Raw genomic sequence first — 23,245 nt, 5'->3', positions numbered from 1 at the left:
CAAGATAATGCTGGCCTTATAAAATGAGTTTGGAAGTTTTCCTTCCATTTCTATTTTTTGGAACAGTTTCAGAAGAATAGGTATTAAGCCTTCTTTAAATGTTTGGTAGAATTCCCCTGGGAAGCCATTTGGCCCTGGGCTCTTGTTTGTTGGGAGATTTTTGATGACTGCTTCAATTTCCTTGTCTGTTATGGGTCTGTTCAGGTTTTCTGTTTCTTCATGTTCAGGTTTTTTTTTTTTTTTTTAAGGATTTTATTTATTTGACTGTGAGAGAGAGAGACAGTGAGAACAGGAACACAAACAGAGGGAATGGGAGAAGGATAGTAGGCTTCTTGCTGAGAAGGGAGCCCAATGTGGGTCTTGATCTTAGGACCCTGCGATCATGACCTGAACCAAAGGCGGATGCTTAATGACTGAGCCACCCAAGCACCCCCTTCCTTGTTCAGTTTTGGTATTTTATACATCTCTAGGAATGGATCCATTTCTTCCAGATTGTCTAATTTGTTGGAGATATATATATATACATATACATATACATATACATATACATATACATATACATACATATATATATATATATATATATATATATATATATTGTTTTTTAAAGATTTTATTTGTCAGAGAGAGAGAGTGAGAGAGCAAGCACAAGTAGGGGGAGTGGCAGGCAGAGGGGGAGAAGCAGGTCCCCTGCAGAGCAAGGAGCCTCATACAAGGTTTTATCCCAGGTCCCTGAGATCCTGACCTGAGCTGAAGTCAGTTGCTTAACTGACAGAGCCATATATCATAATATGTTCTTATAATTGTTCGTATTTCTTCAGTGTTGCTTGTGATTTCTCCTCCTCCCAGCTTCGTTGATCTGTTCTTTTTTTTTTTTTTTTTAAGATTTTATTTATTTATTTGAGAGAGAGACAGGGAGAGAGAGCATGAGTGAGGAGAAGGGAGAGAGAGAAGCAGACTCCCCGTGGAGCTGGGAGCCCGATGTGGGACTCGATCCCGGGACTCCGAGATCATGACCTGAGCGGAAGGCAGTTGTCCAACCAACTGAGCCCCCAGGCGTCCCTCGTTGATCTGTTCTATTCTTTTGGTTTCTGTTTCACTGGTTTCTGCTCTAATCTTTATTATTTCTCTTCTCCTGCTGGCTTTAGGCTTTAGTTTCTGTTCTTTCTCTGCTCCTATTAAGTGTAAGGTTTCGTTGTGTGTTTGAGACCTTTTTTGTTTCTTGAGAAAGGCTTGTATTGCGATATACTTCCCTTTTAGGACTGCCTTTCCTAAACCTTTCCCAAAGGTTTTGAACAGTTGTGTTTTCCTTTTCATTTGTTCCCATGAATTTTTAAATTCTTTAATTTCCTGGTTGACCCATTCATTCTTTAATAGGATGCTCTTTGGCCTTTATGTATTTGAGTTCTTTCCAAATTTCCTCTTGTGATTGAGTTGCAGTTTCAAAGCATTGTAGTCTGAAAAATATGTAGGGAAGAATCCTAATCTATTGGTACTGGTTGAGACCTGATTTGTGACCCAGGATATGATATATTCTGGAGACTATTCCATGTGCACCAGAGAAGAATGTGCTTTAGGGTGGAATGTTCTGAATATATTTGTGAAGTCCATCTGGTCCAGTATGTTAATCAAAGCCCTTGTTTCAGAACCTTGTTGATCTTCTGCGTTGGTGAGCTGTCCATTGCATTGATGGGGGTGTTAAAGTCCCCCACTGTTAGTGTATTATTATCGATGTGTTTCTTTAATTTTGTTGTTAATTGCTTTATATAATTGGCTGCTCCTGTTAGGGGCATAAATATTTACAATTGTTAGATCTTCTTGTTGGATAGACTCTCTAAGTATGATACAGTGCCCTTCCTCATTTCTTATTACAGTCTTGGTTTAAAATCTAATTTGTCTGATATAAGGATTGCCAGCCCAGCTTCCTTTCAATGTCCTTTAGCATGATAAATGGTTTTCCACCCCCCTCACCTTAAAATTGGTGTGTCTTTGGGTCTCAGATGAGTCTCTTGCAGACAGCATATTGACAGCATATTGATGGGTCTTACTTTTTATCCAATCTGATACCTTGTGTGTTTTGATTGGGGCATTTAGCTCATTTACATTCAGAGTAACTATTGAAAGATAGGAATTTAATGCCATTGTATTACCTGTAAAGTCACTGTTATTGTCTCTTGTCTCTTTTCCTTTCTGGTCTATGTTTGTTTTTGGGCTCTCTCTTTGTTTAGAGGATCCCTTTTAATATTTCTTGTAGGGCTGCTTTGGTGATCACAAATTCTTTTAGCTTCTGTTTTTCCTGGAAGCTTTTTATCTCTCCTTCTATTTTGAATGATATCCTAGCTGGATAAAGTATTCTTGGTTGCATATGTTTCTCATTTAGCACCCTGAATATATTATGCCAGTCCTTTCTGACCTGCCAGGTCTCTGTGGATAGGTCTGCTGCCAGTCTAATGTTTCTACTCTTACAGGTTATGGACCTTTTGCACCCTGAGCTTTTTGTCTCTGAGATTTTGGGAGTTTCACTATAATATATTTTGGTATGACCTATTTTTACAGATTTTTGAGAGAAGTTCTCTGGACATGGATGTCTGTTTCCTTCACCAGAATAGGGAAGTTCTCGGCTGTAATTTGCTCCAGTATACCTTTGGCACCCCCTTTCTTTCCTCCTCTCCTGGGGTCCCAATTATTCTAATATTGTTTCTCTTCTACGTATCACTTATCTCTCGAATTCGCCTCTTGTTGTCCAGTGGTTTATCTTTCTTTTTTTCAGTTGCTTTTTTTTTAAAAAAGATTTTATTTATTTATTTGACAGGCAGAGATCACAAGTAGGCAGAGAGGCAGGCAGAGGCAGAGAGAGAGAGAGAAGCAGGCTCCCCGCCGAGAAAGGAGCCCAATGCGGGACTTGATCCCAGGACCCCGGGATCATGACCTGAGCCAAAAGCAGCTACTAACTGACTGAGCCACCCAGGCATCCCTCTCAGCTTCTTTAATCTTAATCATGTTGTCTTCTATATCACTAATTCTCCTGCCTCATTTATCCTAGGAGTTAGGGTCTCCATTTTTATTGCATCTCGTTAATAACCTTTTGATTTTGACTTGATTAGATTTTGGTTCTTTTATTTCTCCAGAAGGGGATTCTCTGGTGTCTTCTGTGCTGTTTTCAAGCCCAGGTGGTATCTTTATAACCATTAGTCTGAACTCTAGTTCTGACATTTTATGCCATCTTATACCCGTATCGATTAGGTTACTGGTAGTGTACTGTGTCTTGTTCTTTTTTTTTTTAAATATTTTTATTTATTTATTGGAGAGATAGAATAGTGAGAGAGAGCAGGAGCAGGGAGGAGAGGGAGAAGCCTGCTCCCTGCTGAGCCGGGACTTGATCCTGAGTCAAAGGCAGGAGTTTAACCCACTGAGCACCCAGGCGTCCCTCTTGTTCTCTTTTTTAAGGTGAGTTTTTTTTATCTTGTCATTCTATCCAGAGATGCATAGATGAACAAGAGAACCAAAGAATATAACGGCAACAAGAACCCCAGAGGAATATACACTAAACAAATCAGAAGAGTCATGAAACCAAAGAATAAAATATAAAAAAAATAAAAAAGATAATATGGGCCCAGCACACTTCTTGCTGCTTAAAAAAAGATAATATAATCAAACACCTGGACAGAATAGAGCAATACACTGGACATGTGTATTGGTATGTGGGTATGGATACACACAGGAGTGTGTATATTGGTCCATTTGTTAGAAAACTGGATCTCAAAATTATAAAGAAAGAGAAACTTGTATATGCAAAAATAAAATTAAATACAGTGAAAGGATAGAATGTAGCTGTAAATGAAAAGTAAAAGACAGGGCCATATGTACCCCAATGTTTATAGCAGCAATGGCCACGGTCGCCCAACTGCGGAAAGAACCAAGATGCCCTTCAGTGGACGAATGGATAAAGAAGATGTGGTCCATATATACACTATGGAGTATTATGCCTCCATCAGAAAGGATGAATACCCAACTTTTGTAGCAACATGAACAGGACTGGAAGAGATTATGTTGAGTGAAATAAGTCAAGCAGAGAGAGTCAGTTATCATATGGTTTCACTTATTTGTGGAGCATAACAAATAGCATCGAGGACAAGGGGAGATGGAGAGGAGAAGGGAGTTGAGGGAAATTGGAAGGGGAGGTCAACCATGAGAGACTCTGGACTCTGAAAAACAAATCTGAAGGTTTTGAAGGGGTTGGGAGTGGGAGACTGGGGGAACCAGGTGGTGGGTATTAGGGCACGAATTGCATGGAGCACTGGGTGTAGTGCAAAAACAATGAATACTGTTACACTGAAAAAAAATAAATTAATTAAACAAAATACATTGAAAGGGTAGAGTATAACTCTAAAGATAAAAATTTAAAAAGACTTTAACGAAACAAAACAAAAAACAGAAAATGAAGGGGAAAAATAAAAGAATTTGATCATACAGGTGAAGGGAATAGAGCCATATGCTAGATTTTGGGTGTATAACTGGTCTGTTAGAAGAACTTGTATCCCAAAATTATAAAGAAAGAAAACTTAGATATATACAAAATTAAGTTAAATACAGTGGAAGGATAGATTATAACTATAAAAATGAAAATTTTAAAAAGATTTTAAAAAGTTGATGCAGAAACTGGTTGAAAAAGGAAAAAGGAAAAAACATTGAGAGACAAAGAATCATGGGGGGAAAAACATGAATTCTATATGCTATTTTCCCCTAGCGATAGAGTTTTGCAATTCTCAGTGATTGGTAAGCTTGGTCTTAGCTGGATGTTCTTGCTGATCATCTTGGGGAGGGGCCTGTCTGATTCTCAGGACTGTACACTGTTGCCAAGGGCCCAGGCTAAGTAATCTGTTCCGGTTTGCTCTTTGTGGCTTTTGTTCCCTGAAGGCTTTCCGCACAGCTTTAGAAGATCAGAATGAAAATGGCAGCTTCCCAATCTCCAGCCAGGAGGTGAAATCTTGGGGCCCTACTCTTCAGTATGCCCTCAGAGAAAAGTCAGTCATTCCTGTCTCCCTGGTCTCTGTCCACACTCCGTGCTCACCCAGCCTGTGACCAAGTGTTTCTGTCTCCCACACAGGACCCCCTGTTGAGTCTTCAACTGCTATAGACTCCTTTGGCGCACTCCTGCACAGCTCCTCCCAGGGGAGGAAAGGGGGGTTTCGAGGTTCTGCTGCTTGCTGGGCCCCTGCTCAAAGTGCAGTCCACCCACTGACCATACCACGGTTTGTGGTTTATGGCAACCCTGAGCTGGGAGCCCATTTCTGGGCCTGCTGATGGCAGCCCGCTTCCTGCCTCCAATGCCTGGGAACTCTGTTGCACCCAGGTACCCCCAGTCTTCCTGTGACCCTGAGTATCTTTAGACCACACTGTCCCACCTAGGTTTTCGTCCCTGCTTTGCTTCCTGAGTGCCTTTCTGGCAGCTACTTGCCTCACTGGAGCAGTTCTGAGAGTTCTGATTTTGTGCTCTCCTGTTGTATCATTTTCTAGTGCCAGCTGATGGAGGCTCCTTTCCTCTGCAGTTTATCTTCCCATTTATCGCCAGGGATTCACTTCTCCACACCTCCTACCTTGCAGAATGTGGTCGCTTTTCTGTTTGCAGAGTTGCAGCTATTTTCTTAGATTGCTAGTTGAGTTCACAGGTGTTCAGAATGAGTTGATAGCTATCTAGCTGATTTCCTGGGACCAGAAGAAACTAAGGTCTCCTATTCCTCTGCCAATTTGGACCTGCCTCAGACCTTCATTTTTATTTTATTTAGTTTTGTCTTCTGTTCAACTTTTTATATTTTATTTTTGTTCAATTTTTTGAGAGATTTATTTATTTGAGATGGAGAGAGTGAGAGCACATTAAGAGGAGGGCAGTGGGAGAGGGAGAGAATCTGCAGTGGACTTCCTTCTGAGGGTGGAGTCAACACAGGGCTCAATCCCCTGACCCTGAAATGGCCCTGAAATAATGATCTGAGCTGAAATTAAGAGTCGGTTGCTCAACCAACTGAGCCACCCAGGAGCCCCCATTTTTGTTTCATTTTGAAAGCATATTTTAGTTATTTATTAAAAGAGAAATACTTTATTTTTTATTTTAAACTGTTAGGCTTTGACCATAGGTTAGTTCCTTGTTGGCAAATGAATACATTAATAAATTCAAGAGTAATTTTTACCTATTCGGGGGGGAGTGGCAGAGGTAGAGGGAGAGAGGGAATAATAAGCAAGCTCCACACCCACCTTGTAGCCTGATTCTAGGCTTGATCTCGCAACGCTGAGATCACGACCTGAGCTGAAATCCAGAGTGGGACACTTAATGGACTGAGCCACCCAGGTACTCCAAAAGTAGTTTTTAGAAATATCCCTCTCAGCATAAAGTATTAGATCTGGAAAATTCTTTATGAATAAAAATCTAAACAAGTGCACATTTTACTAATATTTTTATTGAAGTACAGTTGACATACATTGATTTAGTTTCAGGTATATAATTTAATGATTTGACAAGTCTCTGTGCTATGCTCTGCTCACAAGTGTAGCTACCATCTGTCACCATACAATGCTGTTAGAATGCCACTAACTATATTCTTTGTGCTGTATTTTTCATCCCTTTGACTTTGAAACCTCTGTTTTAATTAAAACCCTCAAATCTTCATTTCTGAGGTCACAGGCAGCTAGCTGTTGAGTCTAGGAAGTTTTAAGAGGAGCCCACTTTATATTTCTGCATTAAATAATGCAAACTCCCATCTCAGATGTATGCACTGAGGAATAATCCTCACAGTGCTCAAAATGCCACACTTATATTACAACTTAAAGAGCTACCCACCTTTCAAGATAAGTGCATCCTTCACCCAAGTCTGTGTAGTTTGGTTTCGTGGTTTAATGCGTCTTGTTTTTTATGTCCAAATTTCAAGGAGTATGCTTAAGTCTCAACAGTGTTTTTCCTGCTGATGTTTATATAAGAAGATTGTTGTATTTCACAAACTCAGTATAACCTCCCCCATCTCCTCGAAGCAGTGTGTAGAAGAGTCTCACTTACATTCCAGATATCCTTTTGAGAACTTGTCATTTGGAAAATCATGCTGAGTGTCAACAAAGGGGAATGAGAGTTCCGGATAGGCCTGGGACTACTGCCTACAAAGAACAGTGGTCTTTGGCAGTGTTTTAAGTGTATTACATTGTAGTATAATTTGCTGTGTGTGTTTACTGTGTTTTAATTTCCCCTTTTAGGAAAGGAGTTGTGGTGGGAGGTAAGATCAGACAGGTATAGGTTAGTCAGGTCATGTGGGACCTTGTAGATGTTTAGGTATAAGGGTATAAGGACCTTGGATTTTATTTTGTGTGAGAGGAGGAACCAGAGTTTTCAGAGGAGGAATGACAGGATCTGTCTGAACATTTTAAAGGGTCATTCATGCCATTGTATAGAGAACAGATTTGGTGCTGGGGGATGGAAGGAAAGTTCATAGGGAAGGAGTGGAGCTAAGGAGACCAGTTAAGCTATTGCTTCAGTCTAGGCTTTAACTTAGGTAGTAGCAGTGGAGAATATATGAAGTAGTTGTCTTTCAGGCATATTTTGAAAGTGCCAACAGGATTTGCTAATTGATCAAATGTGGGATATGAGTGAAAGAGAGGAGTTGAGGATGATGCCAAGGGTTTTGGCAGAGTAGCTGGTGAATAGTTTTGTCATTTACTGAAACTGGAGGAGGGGTAATTTTGGAGGGGAAGATCAAGAGCTCAATTTTTAGCAAGTTATGTGTGAGATGCTAGTTAGACATCTAAGTGATACTGAGTAGAAAGAAGGATATAGAAATGTAGATTTCCTTGCCATGGGAGGTGGGAGAGTCAGGGTTTGGGGATATAGCCATGGGACTAGTTGGGATCACAAAAGGAGTAAATACAGATAGAAAAGTGAAGTTGGAGGATTAATCTTTGGAACATTCCATAGAAATTGGGGAGATGAAGAGAATCTAGCAAATAGGACTGAGATGTTGGCAGTCAGTAATGTGGGACGTTTCCTTCCGTGAGGCCAAGTGAGGAAAAGGGTTTCAAGGAGAGTAGAATCAAGTGAGTCAGTTGCTGTGAATAGATCAAGAAAAATGAGGATTCAGAATTGAGTACTGGATTTTTTTTTTCTGGCTTCACACCCATTGAGGAGCTCAGTGGAGGGCTTGAACTCAGAACCCTGAGATCAAGAGCTGAGCTGAGATCAAGAGTCAGCCATTTAACCAACTGAGCCACCCAGGGCCACCTTGACTAATGGATCTCTGGTAGTGTGGTGGTCTCTGGCAACATGGCAAATAGTGTCTTTACTTTACATCACTACCTACTTCTGTGGATTAAAGCACTAGCTCACATTCTTGGCAGTTGCTCTGAAACTTCTCTACTTCATTTCACTGTTTCACCTTTGACCTCTTTATGTCCCCTAGTTCTAAATGTTGGGCTTCATACCCTGACTTTAATCTTCATTTCTTTCCTTTTTTTTTTTTTTAAAGTTTTTTTTAAAGTTTTTTTTTTTTTCCTTAAAAGATTTTATTTATTTATTTGACAGAGCGAGATCACAGTAGGCAGAGAGGCAGGCAGAGAGAGAGAGAGAGGGAAGCAGGTTTTTTTTTTTTTTTTTTTAAGATTTATTGATTTTAGAGAGTGATTGAGTGTGTGCACTTGTGCAGTTGGGGGGAGGGTGGTGAGCAGAGGGAGAGAAACTTAAGCTGACTCCCCACTAAGGGGGGATTCTGATGATGTGCTTGATCCTACAATGCTGAGATCGTGACCTGAACTGAAACCAAGAGTCAGATGATCCACTGACTGATCCACCCAGGTGCCCCTAATCTTCATTTCTTTTCTCTTCAGCTTCCTACATTTTTTTTTGACTCCCTTCAGGATGTTCCATGTCTCTTTTCCCTTACAAAGTTTCTGATGTGGTTTGTTCTCCTGGGCCCAGCAACTTTTGCTGGCTAAAGTAGGATTTTTAACTATTTTTGTTGTGTGTCTTGGACTCCTTTGGTAGTCAGATGAAGTTTATTAGGCCCCTTACCAGGAGAATATTTTTAATTGCATAAAGTAAAATGCATGAGATTACAAAGAAAATAAGTTATGCTGGAACATGGTTGTCAAAACAGTGAAAGCTAATTTGCAGTAAAAGTATATTTGCCTCTTTATTAATACATTTAGATAACATTTTAGCAGTGTTCCTAGTAGCTGTCATAAATTCAAAATAGTGGTATGTGTGGAAAAAAAAAATCACAAAACCTCAAAGTATTGATATGTGTGACATTTCAGTGTACATGCAACTATTATATGAAAATATATGTGGTTTTTATTACCATTGGAGTCACAAATACTGTCAATATGACTGTGATTTGTTGCTAGATTCGTAAGAGAATGAATTTTTCTATTTGATATTAAATTAATAATAATAAAGATAAAATTTTGTTCCCATAATAAAAGTCTTGGGTCCCAAGTTAAGAACCTAGAGTGAGAACTGTAATGTTGGTAGCGCAACATTGAATGGGCCACCAGGTGGAAGAACAAGCCAAGTCTGCCTGGAAGCATACTGTCACTTTGGCCCCCTGGCCCCTTCTCTGCCTATGGGTGGGATTATCCCTAAGTCAAATTCTCATGCTTGAGGAGAAGGGATTTTGCTCACCTGAGGTAGATAGTCATGCCTGCTAACTTTTTATTTGTAGTTTTTGTTTTGGCTATCTTTCAAAAGGGTTTTCTTACTCCAAGATTATATTTCAAGTCCTTATTTTCCTTTTTTTTTTAGTCTGCATTTTCTTTTAAAACTGACTTCCTGTTTTTTTATATTTGCCTATATCTTTGAGCCACCGTTTTCTATATGGTATGACATAAGAACCAAAACTTTTTCAAATGACTAATTAGTTGTTTTAATCATTTATTGAATAAACATTTGTTTTCCGATTAGTTAGAAATATCACTATTAAAAGCAGTTACTATTAGGAGATAGTTCTTCAAATTAACAAATACGTCTATTAAAATACATACTTTTAAGGCAGTAACTTATTTGTAATCTTATATCTATGATTGTGTATTAGATTGTATTATCTCTATACTAAGAATTTATAGGGTAATCTTTTTTTCTCAGAGAAAGTTTGTGTAGTCTGAAGAGGGGTATATATCTTTCTTACTTATTTCTTTCTTTCTTCTTTTTTTTTTTTTTAAGATTTTATTTATTTATTTGAGTGAGAAAGAGAGAGAGAGCCCATGAAAGAGGAGAAGGTCCTAGAGGGAGAAACTGACTCCCTGTGGAGCTGGGAGTCCGATGTGGGAATCCATCCCCAGACTCAGGATCATTACCTGAGCCGAAGGCAGTTGCTTAACCAGCTTAGGCACCCAGGCGCCCTCTAGAAAGGTTTGCCTTATTAAAAGCTGTTATGTTGATTTAGGCTAAACTGCTCAGTATAGTAGAAAATGGTGAATAAGGAGTTTGAACAACGAGAGCTAGTTTCAGACCCACTTCAGTGACTACTACTTTGTTCAAGTCAACCTCTCTGTTTTGTTTTGCTTAATTAAACTGCGTGAACAATAATCCCTATCCAGCCTACTTGTGAATATTGTTGAGGATTAGATGGGATAATAGATATAAAAGCACCTTTAATTGGAAAAACAGTTTAAATGTGAGGACTTACTGCATCTTAACTTTTCCTCCCTTTTTCTTGTAGGTAGTGTTGGTGCTTCTTTTCAGTGCCAGTCCATCCATCACGACCACATTTGTCATGATGACAGTGACAAGGTGAGGTCTGTGTTGATGTCTATCATGGTGAAAATGCATGCTGCCCTTTATTGTTGGATTCATTTGCATAACTGTGGACATAGGGCCAGGAGGGTGTGTACAATGTTGAAATACAGGGCCTTCCTGGTTTATGTGTCATATTATTAGACTGTTCCAGAATACTTGAGCATAATTTTGAGGTGGTGGGCTGGACTCTTGATAAACTCTTCATTTTCTTTTTTTTAAAGATTTTATTTATTTTTATTGGACAGAGAGAAAGAGAGACCACAAGTAGGCAGAGAGGCAGGCACAGAGAGAGGGGGAAGCAGGCTCCCTTCTGAGCAGAGAGCCTGATGAGGGGCTCGATCCCAGGACCCTGAGATCATGACCTGAGCTGAAGGCAGAGGCTTAACCCACTGAGCCACCCAGGCGCCCCATCAACTCTTCATTTTTTTACTCTTTGTTTCCGTCACTCTGCTTCCTCTTTTCTTGCACAGATTGAGAGGATTATCTTAGTATATGAACAGGTGCTCCCAACACTGCTAATTATCTCAGGAATTTATGTCTGTTTGTAGATTGAAATATCTTAGCCATTTCAGTTTGGTTTGTTTTTGTAGTTGATTGTGTTTGGTTTGCTTCTCATACTTTTTTTCTCTATATCCAAAACCCAATTTAATGGCGAGTATTGAGAACAGAACCTGTTTGTTTCATGCCAAAGAAACCTGCTTTGGGCCCCCTTTTTTTGGTTTGTTTTTAAAATCAGGTCTAAACCGTTGGTAGTTTTGTTTCATTTTGGTGTTTTGTTTCTTCTCTAAAGAAATCTGGTCTTGGGGGCTTTCCAGTACTCATCAGCACCCTTGATGGCCCAGCCCTTGGAGTAGATACTAATGTGGGCTTGGTACTTGGAACATCTGGCTGCTGATGTTGGATGGGCTTAAATTTAGTCTTTTCCATCATCAGTTTCCAGTGGCTTCCCTCCCATTTCCTGTGTCTTACATGCAGGAATGTATCACTCCCTTGGTAGTTTTCCCAGGCAGACCAATCCAAGTGATCCTTTTCTCTGCTGTTTTAATCAAGAGCCTCCTCCCTCATCCTGTTGGAGCTAGATCAAGAAGTTGGTTGGTCATTGGGATTTTCCAAATGGCTTTCTTTGTTCTGTGCATTGATCTCTCTGTCTTTGTGAGTTTTGCTCAGACAGATTTCAGTCTGTTTAAAGAGAGAGGTATGCTTTTAGCATTCCAGAGTCTAGTAATCCAGAGGCATGGATTTAACTTTTAACTTATTTTAGAAGCAAGCCACTGAAAGAGACTATACTAGACTATACAGTTGGTGCTGTAAAATTCAGTATACTCCAGATTGTAGATGTGAGCATTGGAAAACGAAAGATGATGGCAGGAAAGACAGAATCGCTTTAGGCCCTTAATATTGCATACATTTGTGCTTTGTAATTGTGAAGATGTTTTTGGGTTAAGTTTTCTTTCCCCTGCTTAGTATAATATGCCTTTCTCCGTTTGTTCGTTTGTGGTGGTGATGCCAGACTGTGCTCTGTTCTGTCTCCAGGTTCAAGGGTCTGGAGATGAGCTTTCTATCCACCTCTACGAAAAACTTGGCAGCTACTTTAAAGTGTATTTGCTTCTAATTTCTGAATATTTGTATGACCAGTTTTGTGCTTTTAGGAGATGAGATTTTTTTCCAGAATATGTGGGGAGGGGGAAAAGAACTTAAGGACTTTGGTCACTTGATCAGCCCAGTTCTCAAAGAATTGTGAGAAACTGCTCTTCCCTTTCCTGCTTGGAGTGTGTATACTAACGATTGTTTCCCAGAGGGAAATGGAGAGAATGGATTTGTCTTTTTTTCTTTTAAAGATTTTATTTATTCATTTGACACACACACAGAGAGAGAGATCACAAGTAGGCAGAGAGAGAGGAAGAAGCAGGCTCCCCGCTGTGCAGAGAGCCCGATGTGGGGCTCGATCCCAGGACCCTGAGATCATGACCTGAGCTGAAGGCAGAGGCTTAACCCGCTGAGCCACCCAGGCGCCCCTGGATTTGTTTTTTGACTATGTATTTATACCCAGCTGGTTCAGTCAAATGTATTGATTGGCATCTATGTGAGTAGGCACTTAGGAAACAGATATCAGAATACAAAACAAAGATTGCTGTTTTTCATGAGTGTACAGTCTAGCTGGTGAGCAGACAATAAAAATAAACAATACGTAAATAATAGACTATGTTAGAATAAGTGCAGTGGATTAAAGAAAATGTACAGCAGATTAAGGGGAATGAGAACCACAAAGAGTTGGATAGTATAGAATGCAGCTTTGAATGGGATTATCAGGCATTATTCTGGGGAGGAAAATAGTGTGCTTAAAAATCAGATCTGTATGTTTGCCACAGCTGCTGACTTCTTTCTGTAACAAATCGTTTCGGAAAACCAAAAATGAACCTGCTACCCAATACATACCGCTTGAATGTGTGTGCAGACATAGACACACATACATTCTCTCACTTTGAGAATTGAAGGGATTATAGGCAGAGCCAATTCAACCCTCTTTTTGAAATAAACTTGGAAGCTGTGACCCTACTGGAAGAAATGACCTGTTTAGGAGTCACCCTGTAGTGCTGGGTCTAGAACACATCTTCTGTCCCCTGTACCATTCATGTGAAATATTTGCTTAGCTATTCTGATTGTACAGACTGTCAAAACACATGTTGATGCCTTGCTTAGTATCCCCGCTTAACTTTCAGGCATGATCCATTTCTCAGGTCTTCTGGGAGCCAAAGGTGATTTTTCTTAAAAGCTGCCTCAATTTAACTAATCTGTGTGTGACTGGGGATGGAACCAAGGGTGAGATAAATTAAAATTTTTTAAGAAAGATTTTATTTATTTACTTGTAAGAGAGAGAGAGCACAAGCAGGAGAGAAGTAGTAGGCTCCCCGTTGAGCAGAGAGCCATATAGGGGGTAGGGGTGGAAATCCCAGGACTCTGGGATCATGACCTGAGCCCCACGCAGACACTTAACCAGTTGAGCCACCCAGGTGTCCCGAGATTAATTAATTTGTAGTCTCAATGGTACACTTCCCCAGAGTGGCCTGGAACACTTCCAGGAAGGCTGGTCACTTGAGATGGAGAAATGGGAGAATTCTTTCTAAATTGGCATATATGTGAACAGAGCTACTCAGAGCAGAAGTCTTTTCTAGACAAAACTTTCTTGTGCTAGCCTTAGGGTCCATTTGTCATGGAAGGAGGCATCAGTCCAGCTTGTGTACAGATAATGCCATGCAGACTGCTTTTAGGGAAGGTAGGAAATGTGTTACTGGTTTTTCTTTCATGACTGTATACTTTCCTTCAATCTTGATCTTTCACATTTTTTAGTTTTGTTTTTTTTTTAAGTTACATGTTGATTATAAAAAGATATGTGGCTCTAGTTTTAACCCCTCTACCCAGAAGTAACAATTGGAATTTAGTAATAACAATAGTAATTGAAGTTATATTTGTATAAAATATCTTTCATTTTTGTTAGTAGTGGCTATTAGTATATTCAGAGTTGTACAACTATCTCCACCATCTAATTTTAGAACAGTTTTAATATTCCTCACTCAAAAACCCGTACCCATTAGCAGTCACTGTCCATTATTCCTTCTGTCAGCTCCTGGCAACCACTGATCTTTATGTTTTAATGGATTTGTCTATTCTGCACATTTATATGTGGAATCATGTAATATGTGGCCTTTGTGTCTCTGGCTTCTCTCACTTAGCATGATGATTTCAAGATTTGTCTATGTTGTAGCATGAATCACTCTTCTATTCTTTTTTATGGGTGAACAATATTCCATTGTGTGCATCTAACACACTTTATTTCTACAGTCACAAGTTGATAGATCTGTTTTCTTATTTTGGTTCTTACGAATAACACTGCTAGGAACATATTTTGTGTAAGTACATTTTTGTTCATTTGGTCACAGGATATATGTTTACATTTTGAAGATCTACTAAACTGTTTTGCGAAGTGGCTGCACCATTTTGCATTCCAGCACGTGCATGAGGGTTCCACTTTATTCACATCTGCATGTTTACATCCAGTACTCTCCAGTAGTCTTTCAGATTGTAGCCGTTATATACAACGTGCGACATCTCAGTGGTTGTTCATAATGGATGTGTTTTAATTTCCATTTCTCTAATGACTAAGTATGCTGAGGATTTTTTTGTATGCTCATTGGCCATTCCAAATCTTATGGTCAGTTTATTTATTTATTTATTTATTTTTAAAGATTTTATTTATTTATTTGAAAGACAGATATCACAAGTAGGCAGAGAGGCAGGCAGAGAGAGAGAGAGAGAGAGAGAGGGAAGCAGGCTTCCCGCGGAGCAGGGAGCCCAATGCGGGGCTCGATCCCAGGACCCTGAGATCATGACCCGAGCCGAAGGCAGCAGCCCAAACCACTGAGCCACCCAGGCGCCCCTTATGGTCAGTTTTAAAAAATGTCAGTTACAGAGCTCTTTCAGGGGCGCCTGGGTGGCTCAGTGGGTTAGGACCTCTCCCTTCGGCTTGGGTCATGATCCCAGGGTCCTGGGATCGAGCCCCACGTGGGGCTCTATGCTCTGCAGGGAGCCTGCTTCCTCCTCTCTCTCTGCCTGTCTCTCTGCCTACTTCTGATCTCTGTCAAATAAATGAATAAAATAAAATCTTAAAAAAGAAAAAAAAGCTCTTTTATTTTTGGAGATTTTATTTTTTTAAGCACAGGGGCAAGAACAATACACGGAGATAGATTATTTCATAAGAAAACTCACTGTCTGCATTCTCTTCATGGTTAAAATAAAACTAAATTGCTCTGATTATCTATGACTATGTGACTAATGACCCTAAAGTTGATTTGGTATAGAACACTTGTATCTTTCATGATTCTGGGGTTTCCTGTGCTCAGCTAGGTAGCTCTTGCTTCGGGTTTTCTCATATGGTTGCAGTCAGATCGAGGCTGAGGCTGGGGTCATCTTGAAGTTCTCAATCGCATGTTAGATGGTTGATGCTGGTTGTCAGCTGGTACTTCAACTGGTACCCTTGGCCTGAGCACCTAAATGTAGTGTGGGCTTCCTCACAGCTTGGCAGCTTGATTGCAAGAGTGACTGCAACAAGAGGACCAGACAGATGCTGTTACGGCCTTTTATGACCTAGCTTAGAAGTCACAAAGCATCACTTCCAGCATAGTCACGGGCCTGCCCAAATTCAAGAGGTGGGAACCTCAGTCTCACCACTGGGGAGTAATGTCAACATAAGAAGAAGAGAATGAAGGGTGGGAGAATTTACTATGTATGGTCATCTTGGGAAATATAATCTGCATACTATATATACTTGAACATCAGTTAAAATGGCTGCATAATGTTCTACCATAAGGATACATGGTAATTTATTTAATCTGCCTTTAATTGTAGAGTTTTAGGTCATTTTAGAAAGCTATTACGCATTTATTCATACAGTGTATATTTATTAAGTGCCTACTATGTGCCAGACACTGTTGAGTCACCAAGATAGAGTGATGAAAAGACTAGCAAGGAAAGTTCTTGTTCTTCTGGTGTTTATATTTTTGTGAAAAGGGCAGAAAATGAACTGCATATGTAAATCAGTAAATAATCAGATATTCTTAAGTGCTGAACAATTAATTGGCCAGTTGGCTACTCTGGGTGTTAGTGAAGGCCTTTAAGAAGGTGACACTTGGGGCACCTGGTGGCTCAGTTGGTTAAGTATCTGCCTTCAGCTCGGGTCATGATCTTAGGGTCCTGGGATAGAGCTCTGGTTGGGCTCCCTGCTCAGTGGGGAGTCTGCTTTTCCCTCTCCCCCTCCACCTTACTTGTGTGTGTGGGTTCTCTCTCTCTCTCTCTCTCTCTCTCAAATTAAAATCTTAATAAAGAAGAAGAAGAAGAAGGCAACACTTAAGCTAAGGTCCGAATAATAGGAAGTAACAAGTTGTAAAAATTTGTGTCATGAAGGGAACATCCTAGGGAGAGGAAAGGGCTAGTGCAAAGGCCCTGGGGCTAGAAAGATGTCCAAACAGAAGGAAGGCTGATGTGTACCAGCAAGGTTAATGAAGGTAGAAGTGGTATGAGATGAGGCTGAAGAGATAGGCACAGGACAGGTCATGTAGAAAATTTGTTAAGCCAGGGAAGGTTTAGTTTTTGTTCTGCCTGTTTATATGAAGCCTTTGGAAGGTTTTAAGCGAAGGAATGACATGGTCAGGTTTTTATTTTTAAACATTCCTTTTGCTGCTGTGATGAGATTTTTTTTGAACTGTGGTAAAAATACATCTAGAATATACCATTTTAATCATATTAGGTCTGATACAGTTCAGTAGTGTTAAGTACATTTACATTGTTGTCTATTGCATAGACTTTTGGGAAATCTGTCTCCAGAATATCTTCAGATATTTCCCTACATTTTCCTAAAGTTTTAGAATTTTGTATTATACTTTCTGAGCTATATGATATTATGTGATGCACTGTGTTTTTTTTTTTTTTTTTTAAAGATTTTTTATTTATTTATTTGACAGAGAGAAATCACAAGTAGATGGAGAGGCAGGCAGAGAGAGAGAGGGAAGCAGGCTCTCCGCTGAGCAGAGAGCCCGATGCGGGACTCGATCCCAGGACTCTGAGATCACGACCCGAGCCGAAGGCAGCGGCTTAACCCACTGAGCCACCCAGGCGCCCTGCACTGTGTTTTTAAAGAGATTCTCTCTGCCTTACTGTGCAAAAGTACTTTACCATACTGTGGAATATCTGAGGTGATTAAAAATACATTGTGACGATAGGTATTTGAGATTATTGTTATGTGGCATTCTTATCTTGACTTTGGATATGTCATTGCCTGCTAAATTTAATTTGTTTTTATAAAACACCGTAACAGGAACAAGTAAGCAGAGGAGAGAGAAATAAACTTCTGGGGGAGCTTAAATTTTATATTTGCTCTTTGAAGGTTGTCCTGCTTTAAGGGTTTTTATTTAAGGTGCTCACTTCTGTTTTGTGTGAATCTGCTCAGGTAACGCACTTTCTTCTTTAACATGAAGTGAGGAAAAGGCCTCTTGAATGTGGCTTGGGCCAGAGGGTACAGGGTTTGCAGAGATGTGCCGTGTATCACAATGCCTGTGCAAAACTACCCTGGTTAGTTGGTGTCTTCAGTGTATGTCATCAATGGATGCTACCAGGAGGACACTGGCATTTTCAGTGAGCTGGTCACATTTCATGAATGCAGGGTAGAATTCAGTAGCCGGGGGGCATCATCCATGTAGGGTATCAACTATGCAGTCACATGAGCTCCACCAGCATTCCCTGCGGGAAATTCTGTTTTCCATTAAACATGGTGAAAGGTACAAGATAATCTTGTGTTTTGATCTGTTTAGAGAACATTCTCATGTTTCTTTCATCTGGACCAAAGTGAAGGTGCTAGTTGTCTGTCTGCTTTTCTATTTCTCAGCCAGTGCCTATATTATGATTTATTTATTTTCTTGAAGCACTTACTTAAGTATGGTCCATGTTTACTGGCTTTTGGGGTCATATTTTACTTCAGTGTCTAATTCTTAATGATTTGAGTCCTTGTTACTTTTAGCTGCAGATGACCAGCTTTAGCGGACCTTCCTCTCCAGGTGTTCCTGGGACGCCATAGGTATCTTTTCTGGTGGCTGCTTGCCCTCCTAGCTAGCCCTTTGACTCAGGACCTGGTGGTCACTACCTTTTCTAAGTGCTGCTACTCTCACTAGTGTCACTTTGTCTCCAGTTTGGGCTCACTTCCTAGGCCGTTGGATTTAATAAGACCATAGTAAAGGGTTTTAATAGGGAATTAAAACAAAGAGAATTTAAAGCTGGTTATGAAATATGACTGTTCTCTGAGTATCCTAGCCCAAGTCTTGTTTTCAGGGCTTCTTGCCCTAGTCCTTGGCCTACTGCAGAGAATGAGTTAGCCTATCTTTCTTCAGGGGATGCCCATAAACACTTCTGTTTCTTCTTCAGAGTTGACTCCTATCATTTACTGTTGGAGTAAAACTTGGCGCAGCTTTTTAGAAGGCAATTCAGTAGCATTTCTTGAAATTAAAAAACAAAGGCCCTTTGAAACAGCAATTGCACTGTTAGAAATTTACCTTTATTTGGACGCCTGGGTGGCTCAGTCGTTAAGTCTGCCTTGAGCTCAGGTCATGATCCCAAGACCCTGGAATCAAGCCCCGTCTCAGCAGGAAGCCAGCTTCTCTCTCATTCACTCCCCCTGCATGTGTTCCCTCTCTCACTGTCTGTCTCTGTTGAATATGTAAGTAAGAAACTCCTTTAAAAAAAAAAAATTTACCTTTATGAACACATTTTATTTTTTAAAGATTTATTTCTTTATTTGAGAGAGAGCACAGAGGGAGAGAGTGAGGGAGAAGCAGACTCTCCGCTGAGCAGGGAGCCTTATGGCAGGACTGGATCCCAGGGCCCTGGGATCGTGACCTGAGCCAAAGGCAGATGCTGAGCCTCCCTGGCGCCCTTTTGGATGTTTTTTCAAATGCAGGCCAAACTGTATATATGTATGAGAATATTCATCAGAATATTACCAAATATTCATAATACCAAAACACTGAAAAAAACCCTTAAATATAATACTTTATGTCAGAAATAATAAATGGTTGATCCCTGACAGTGAAATAACAGGCTTTATTAGATCTGTGTGTGGTTAACTCTTTTCATTGCCTGGGTCTGTCCATTGGATTTTTAAAAACTATAGTAATTAGGCTATGGTATGCCCTGAGATTGAGCTGCTGGATCAATTTCGAATGAGAGTCATAGAAATTCCAATTGCTCCCAAGATGCGCCCTATTTGCCAGAACAGAATGAGCAAGATGCCTTTAAGCTCTCTGTTTCAGAGGGTGTACATTAAGGCAGGTCATGCTCCGAATCTGCTCTTTCTCGTTTATACTGCTCCAGAGATTGAATATGCATGCTATAATGTGCGGTGCCTGCTTTGTTTGCACCCTTGCCTCTCCATTTCTGGCTTGATCTTGGTCTCTATTTGTCTTATTTCTGACTCGGCTTATCTTGGGCACTCAGGTTTATTTACTCATCTGTCTTGAACTCTTTCCTCACTGATGGCCTTTCACCTCATTCTGCTTTTTTAGCCCCTTCTCGCCTTCACTGCCTAAAGAACTGTCACTAAGAGATGCACCTTCACTGCACTAAGAACTGTTCAGTCCCTGGTGTATCTTATGTATACTGTGGGAACAGCAGTCTGCCCATTCCTCCGTCCCAAAACTGGCTATATTGGGGGAGGCTTTCAGTAGATGTGGTTTGGGTGTGCCTTTGCTACCTCTTTCTGGTGTTCTTTTTTTTTTTTTTTTTTTTTTTTTAAAGATTTTATTTATTTGACAGAGAGAGATCACAAGTAGGCAGAGAGGCAGGCAGAGAGAGAGAGAGAGAGGGAGAGAGGAGGAAGCAGGCTCCTTGCCAAGCAGAGAGCCTGATGCAGAACTCAATCCCAGGACCCTGAGATCATGACCTGAGCCGAAGGCAGAGGCTTAACCCACTGAGCCACCCAGGCGCACTCTTTCTGGTCTTTGACAGCTGCTGATTATTAACCTTTTCAGTCTGACAGGTGGTAACACTTAATGGGTAAAAAGTGCTTATGCTGATGTTTTGCATTAGATCACATCTGTTTGTGAATATAGATAATGTGTAGCCTGAAAAGTGGTCGGCCACTACACCTTTCCACTATGTAGCTTCATCTTATTAGATCCTTTTTAGCTGGTTTTAGTGGAAAGATGGAAACTGTGAGGGAGGAGGGTGAGCAGAGCTAGCTTTAGGAAATTTTGAAATTTCTTTGTCTCCTCATTCCTTCTTTACTACCAGTTCTACTTGTGTGTCTCCTTTTTTCCTGGGAATTTGTCTGTTGAGAAAAACATTGGATATACCACTGCTATGAAATGTCACGTATCATTAATTGAACTATTGAGTGCTTGCCATGTACTAGAACTCTTGCCAGCATCAATGAGACAGTCCGTGGCACCAGGGAGTTCACTATCTAATGGGCAAAAGACTCAAGTAAATACATATTTACATGGCAAGGTGATTAATGCTATGTTAGAACACCGAATACAGGCCACTAACTCAGCAGTGGTGGTTGGGGTTGGAGTAACATTACGGTCAGGAGACTTGGCATTGGATATGATGACAGCACAGCCCTATTCCTGACAGTGTTAACAGTGGGAAACTGCCTCTTCATTATAAAGGTCATGGACTCCCAGCAGGAAGGCCATTCTCTACCCAGCACCTTTTTTGGCAGGTCCCAAAAGTGTATAGCATTTTTTTCCCACTCTATGTGTGTGGTTCTTCAGCATCTGGACAACTGATTCTTTATCTGAAGCTCTTCAGTCGTGTGTTACAGCATTTTAAAATAAGAAATACCTCTCCTTTGTTTTTTGTGTATCCTCTACCAGCCAGTATTCTTCCACTGTGGACATCAGTGATAACAAAAGAAAGATGGGACCTGCTCTTGAGGGGCTTACAGTTTAATGGGGAAAACAGACATTAAGTAAATACTGTAAGGAGTTGTGATAGAAGTATGTAAAGGAACAAGAAAACCTATAGCCTGAGTCACTTCTCTTGTATAAAGGTCCTTCAGATAATCATTATGTTTAGATAGTTGGTGATGTATTAGAAATGCAAAATTGAACACCAAACCAAATTTTGTGTTTCCTATTTGGTAGATTATTTAACTACCACTTAAGTAAAATTTATTTGTGCTTATTGTTTATGCAATGTGCTCAAAAATGGATTTCCAGCAGTAGAACTCTTCAAATTCACAAGATTGGAAGTTAATTTTCTAGAAGCAGATTGTGACTTTTAGTATGAAATCTTTCTTAAGTCTATCCTAATGTTATAGTTGTTTTTCCTTTGTTAAAAATAAGGAAAAGTCAGGCACCTGGCTGGCTCAGTTGGTGGAGCATGAGACTCTTGATCTCCGAGTTGTGAGTTTGAGCCCCACAGCAGGTATAGCGATTACTTAAAATCTTTAGGGGCACCTGGGTGGCTCAGTGTGTTAAGCCTCTGCCTTCGGCTCCATTCATGATCTTAGGGTCCTGGGATGGATCCCCACATCGGATTCTCTGCTCGGCAGGGAGCCTGCTCTCCCCCCGCCAAATAAATAAATAAAAATCTTAAATAAAATAAAATCTTTAAAAAGTAGGGGAAAGACACTTAATTCTAAGTTCAGTTGGCTAACCAGCAAATTTTAAAGAAGGCATAACACCATTCTTGCAGAAACTATTCTAGAGAGAAAAAGAACACTCCCTGATTCATTTCTAAGGCTGGCATAATCTTTGTAACAAAACTTGACAAAGACATTATAAAAATGGAAAATAACAGCTATTCTCATTCAAGAACACAGATGTAAAAATCCTAACCAACATGTTAGCAAACCAAATCCAACAATATATAATAAGGATAATAAAAGAAAACAGGACTTTATTAGGAATGCAAAATTGCCTTAACATCCAAAACCAGTCAATGTAATTCACATATTAACAGAAAAATTATATGATTCTCTCTTAGATGCAGGAAAATTTGATAAATTAAATACTCCTTTATGATAAACTTTTGATAATTTAGAAATAAAAGACAACTCTTTTAATTGCTAAAGGAATCTGCCAAAAAAAAAAACCCCAAAAAACTACTGCAAACATTATACTTAATGGTGAAATGTTGGAAGTTTTCTGGTTTGGGAATAAGACAAAAGCGCATGTCTCATTGTTTCTATTTAGAATTGTGCTAGAAGTCCTAGCCAATGCAGTAAGACAAGACAAAAGGAAAAATGTGTTGGAAAGAAAGAAATTGAGTGGTCATTATTATCTGGCAGCAGGATTTTATGTACGGAAAATTAAAAAAGATTAAGATAAACTATTAGAATTAATAATTACATATAATTATATTATGGCTATATAATTACACAATATACATGTGTATAATAGCTTCTAGAATTGGTAATTATATATAAAACCTTGAATAACCAAAGAACAACAACAAAAAAAGCAAGACTTGTATAGAAAATGTACAGCAGTACTGAAAAAAAAAGTTGATGATGCAGATAAATAGAAGGATGCATCTTGCTCATACATTGAAGATCAATATGTAAAGATTCATCTCGAAGATCCAGCCCAACCCAGTCAAAACCTCAGCTGTTATTCCCGTGTATTAGAATGTCACTAAGTAGGTATCCCAATGACCAGACATATTTGTTTTTTGGGGTTTTTGTTTTTTTTTTAATTTATTTATTTGACAGAGATCACAAGTAGGCAGAGAGGCAGGCAGAGAGAGAGGAATGGAAGCAGGCTCCCTGCTGAGTAGAGAGCCAGATTCGGGACTCTATCCCAGGATCCCAAGATCATGACCTGAACCAAAGCCAGAGGCTTTAACCCACTGAGCCACCCAGGCGCCCGACCAGACATATTTGAGGGAATTTTAATATTTTCCTATTTGGTAAGCAGTGTTTGGTGTATTTTT

At 39.8% G+C, this 23,245-nt stretch overlaps 1 protein-coding gene across 19 annotated transcripts in view; it reads left to right on the top strand.

Moving 5' to 3' along the window:
- Positions 1–23,245, top strand: part of RNF38 (ring finger protein 38) — a 134,984-nt gene that overhangs the window by 59,241 nt on the left and 52,498 nt on the right. For 10 of the 19 annotated variants that reach the window (XM_082694861.1, XM_082694860.1, XM_082694852.1 and 7 more), the window contains exon 2: positions 10,689–10,759. The exons of 1 other annotated variant lie outside the window; for it this stretch is intronic. In XM_082694861.1, the coding sequence (XP_082550987.1) occupies positions 10,689–10,759 (71 nt within the window). Of the gene's footprint in view, positions 1–10,688; positions 10,760–15,957; positions 16,139–23,245 lie in introns of those variants that run through there. 8 more of the 19 variants (XM_082694840.1, XM_082694838.1, XM_082694833.1 and 5 more) reach the window with 3 other exon arrangements.

Source organism: Mustela nivalis (assembly GCF_964662115.1).
Source record: "Mustela nivalis genome assembly, chromosome: 13".
NCBI lineage: Eukaryota > Metazoa > Chordata > Mammalia > Carnivora > Mustelidae > Mustela > Mustela nivalis.
This window is presented reverse-complemented; position numbering and strand designations above follow the sequence as displayed.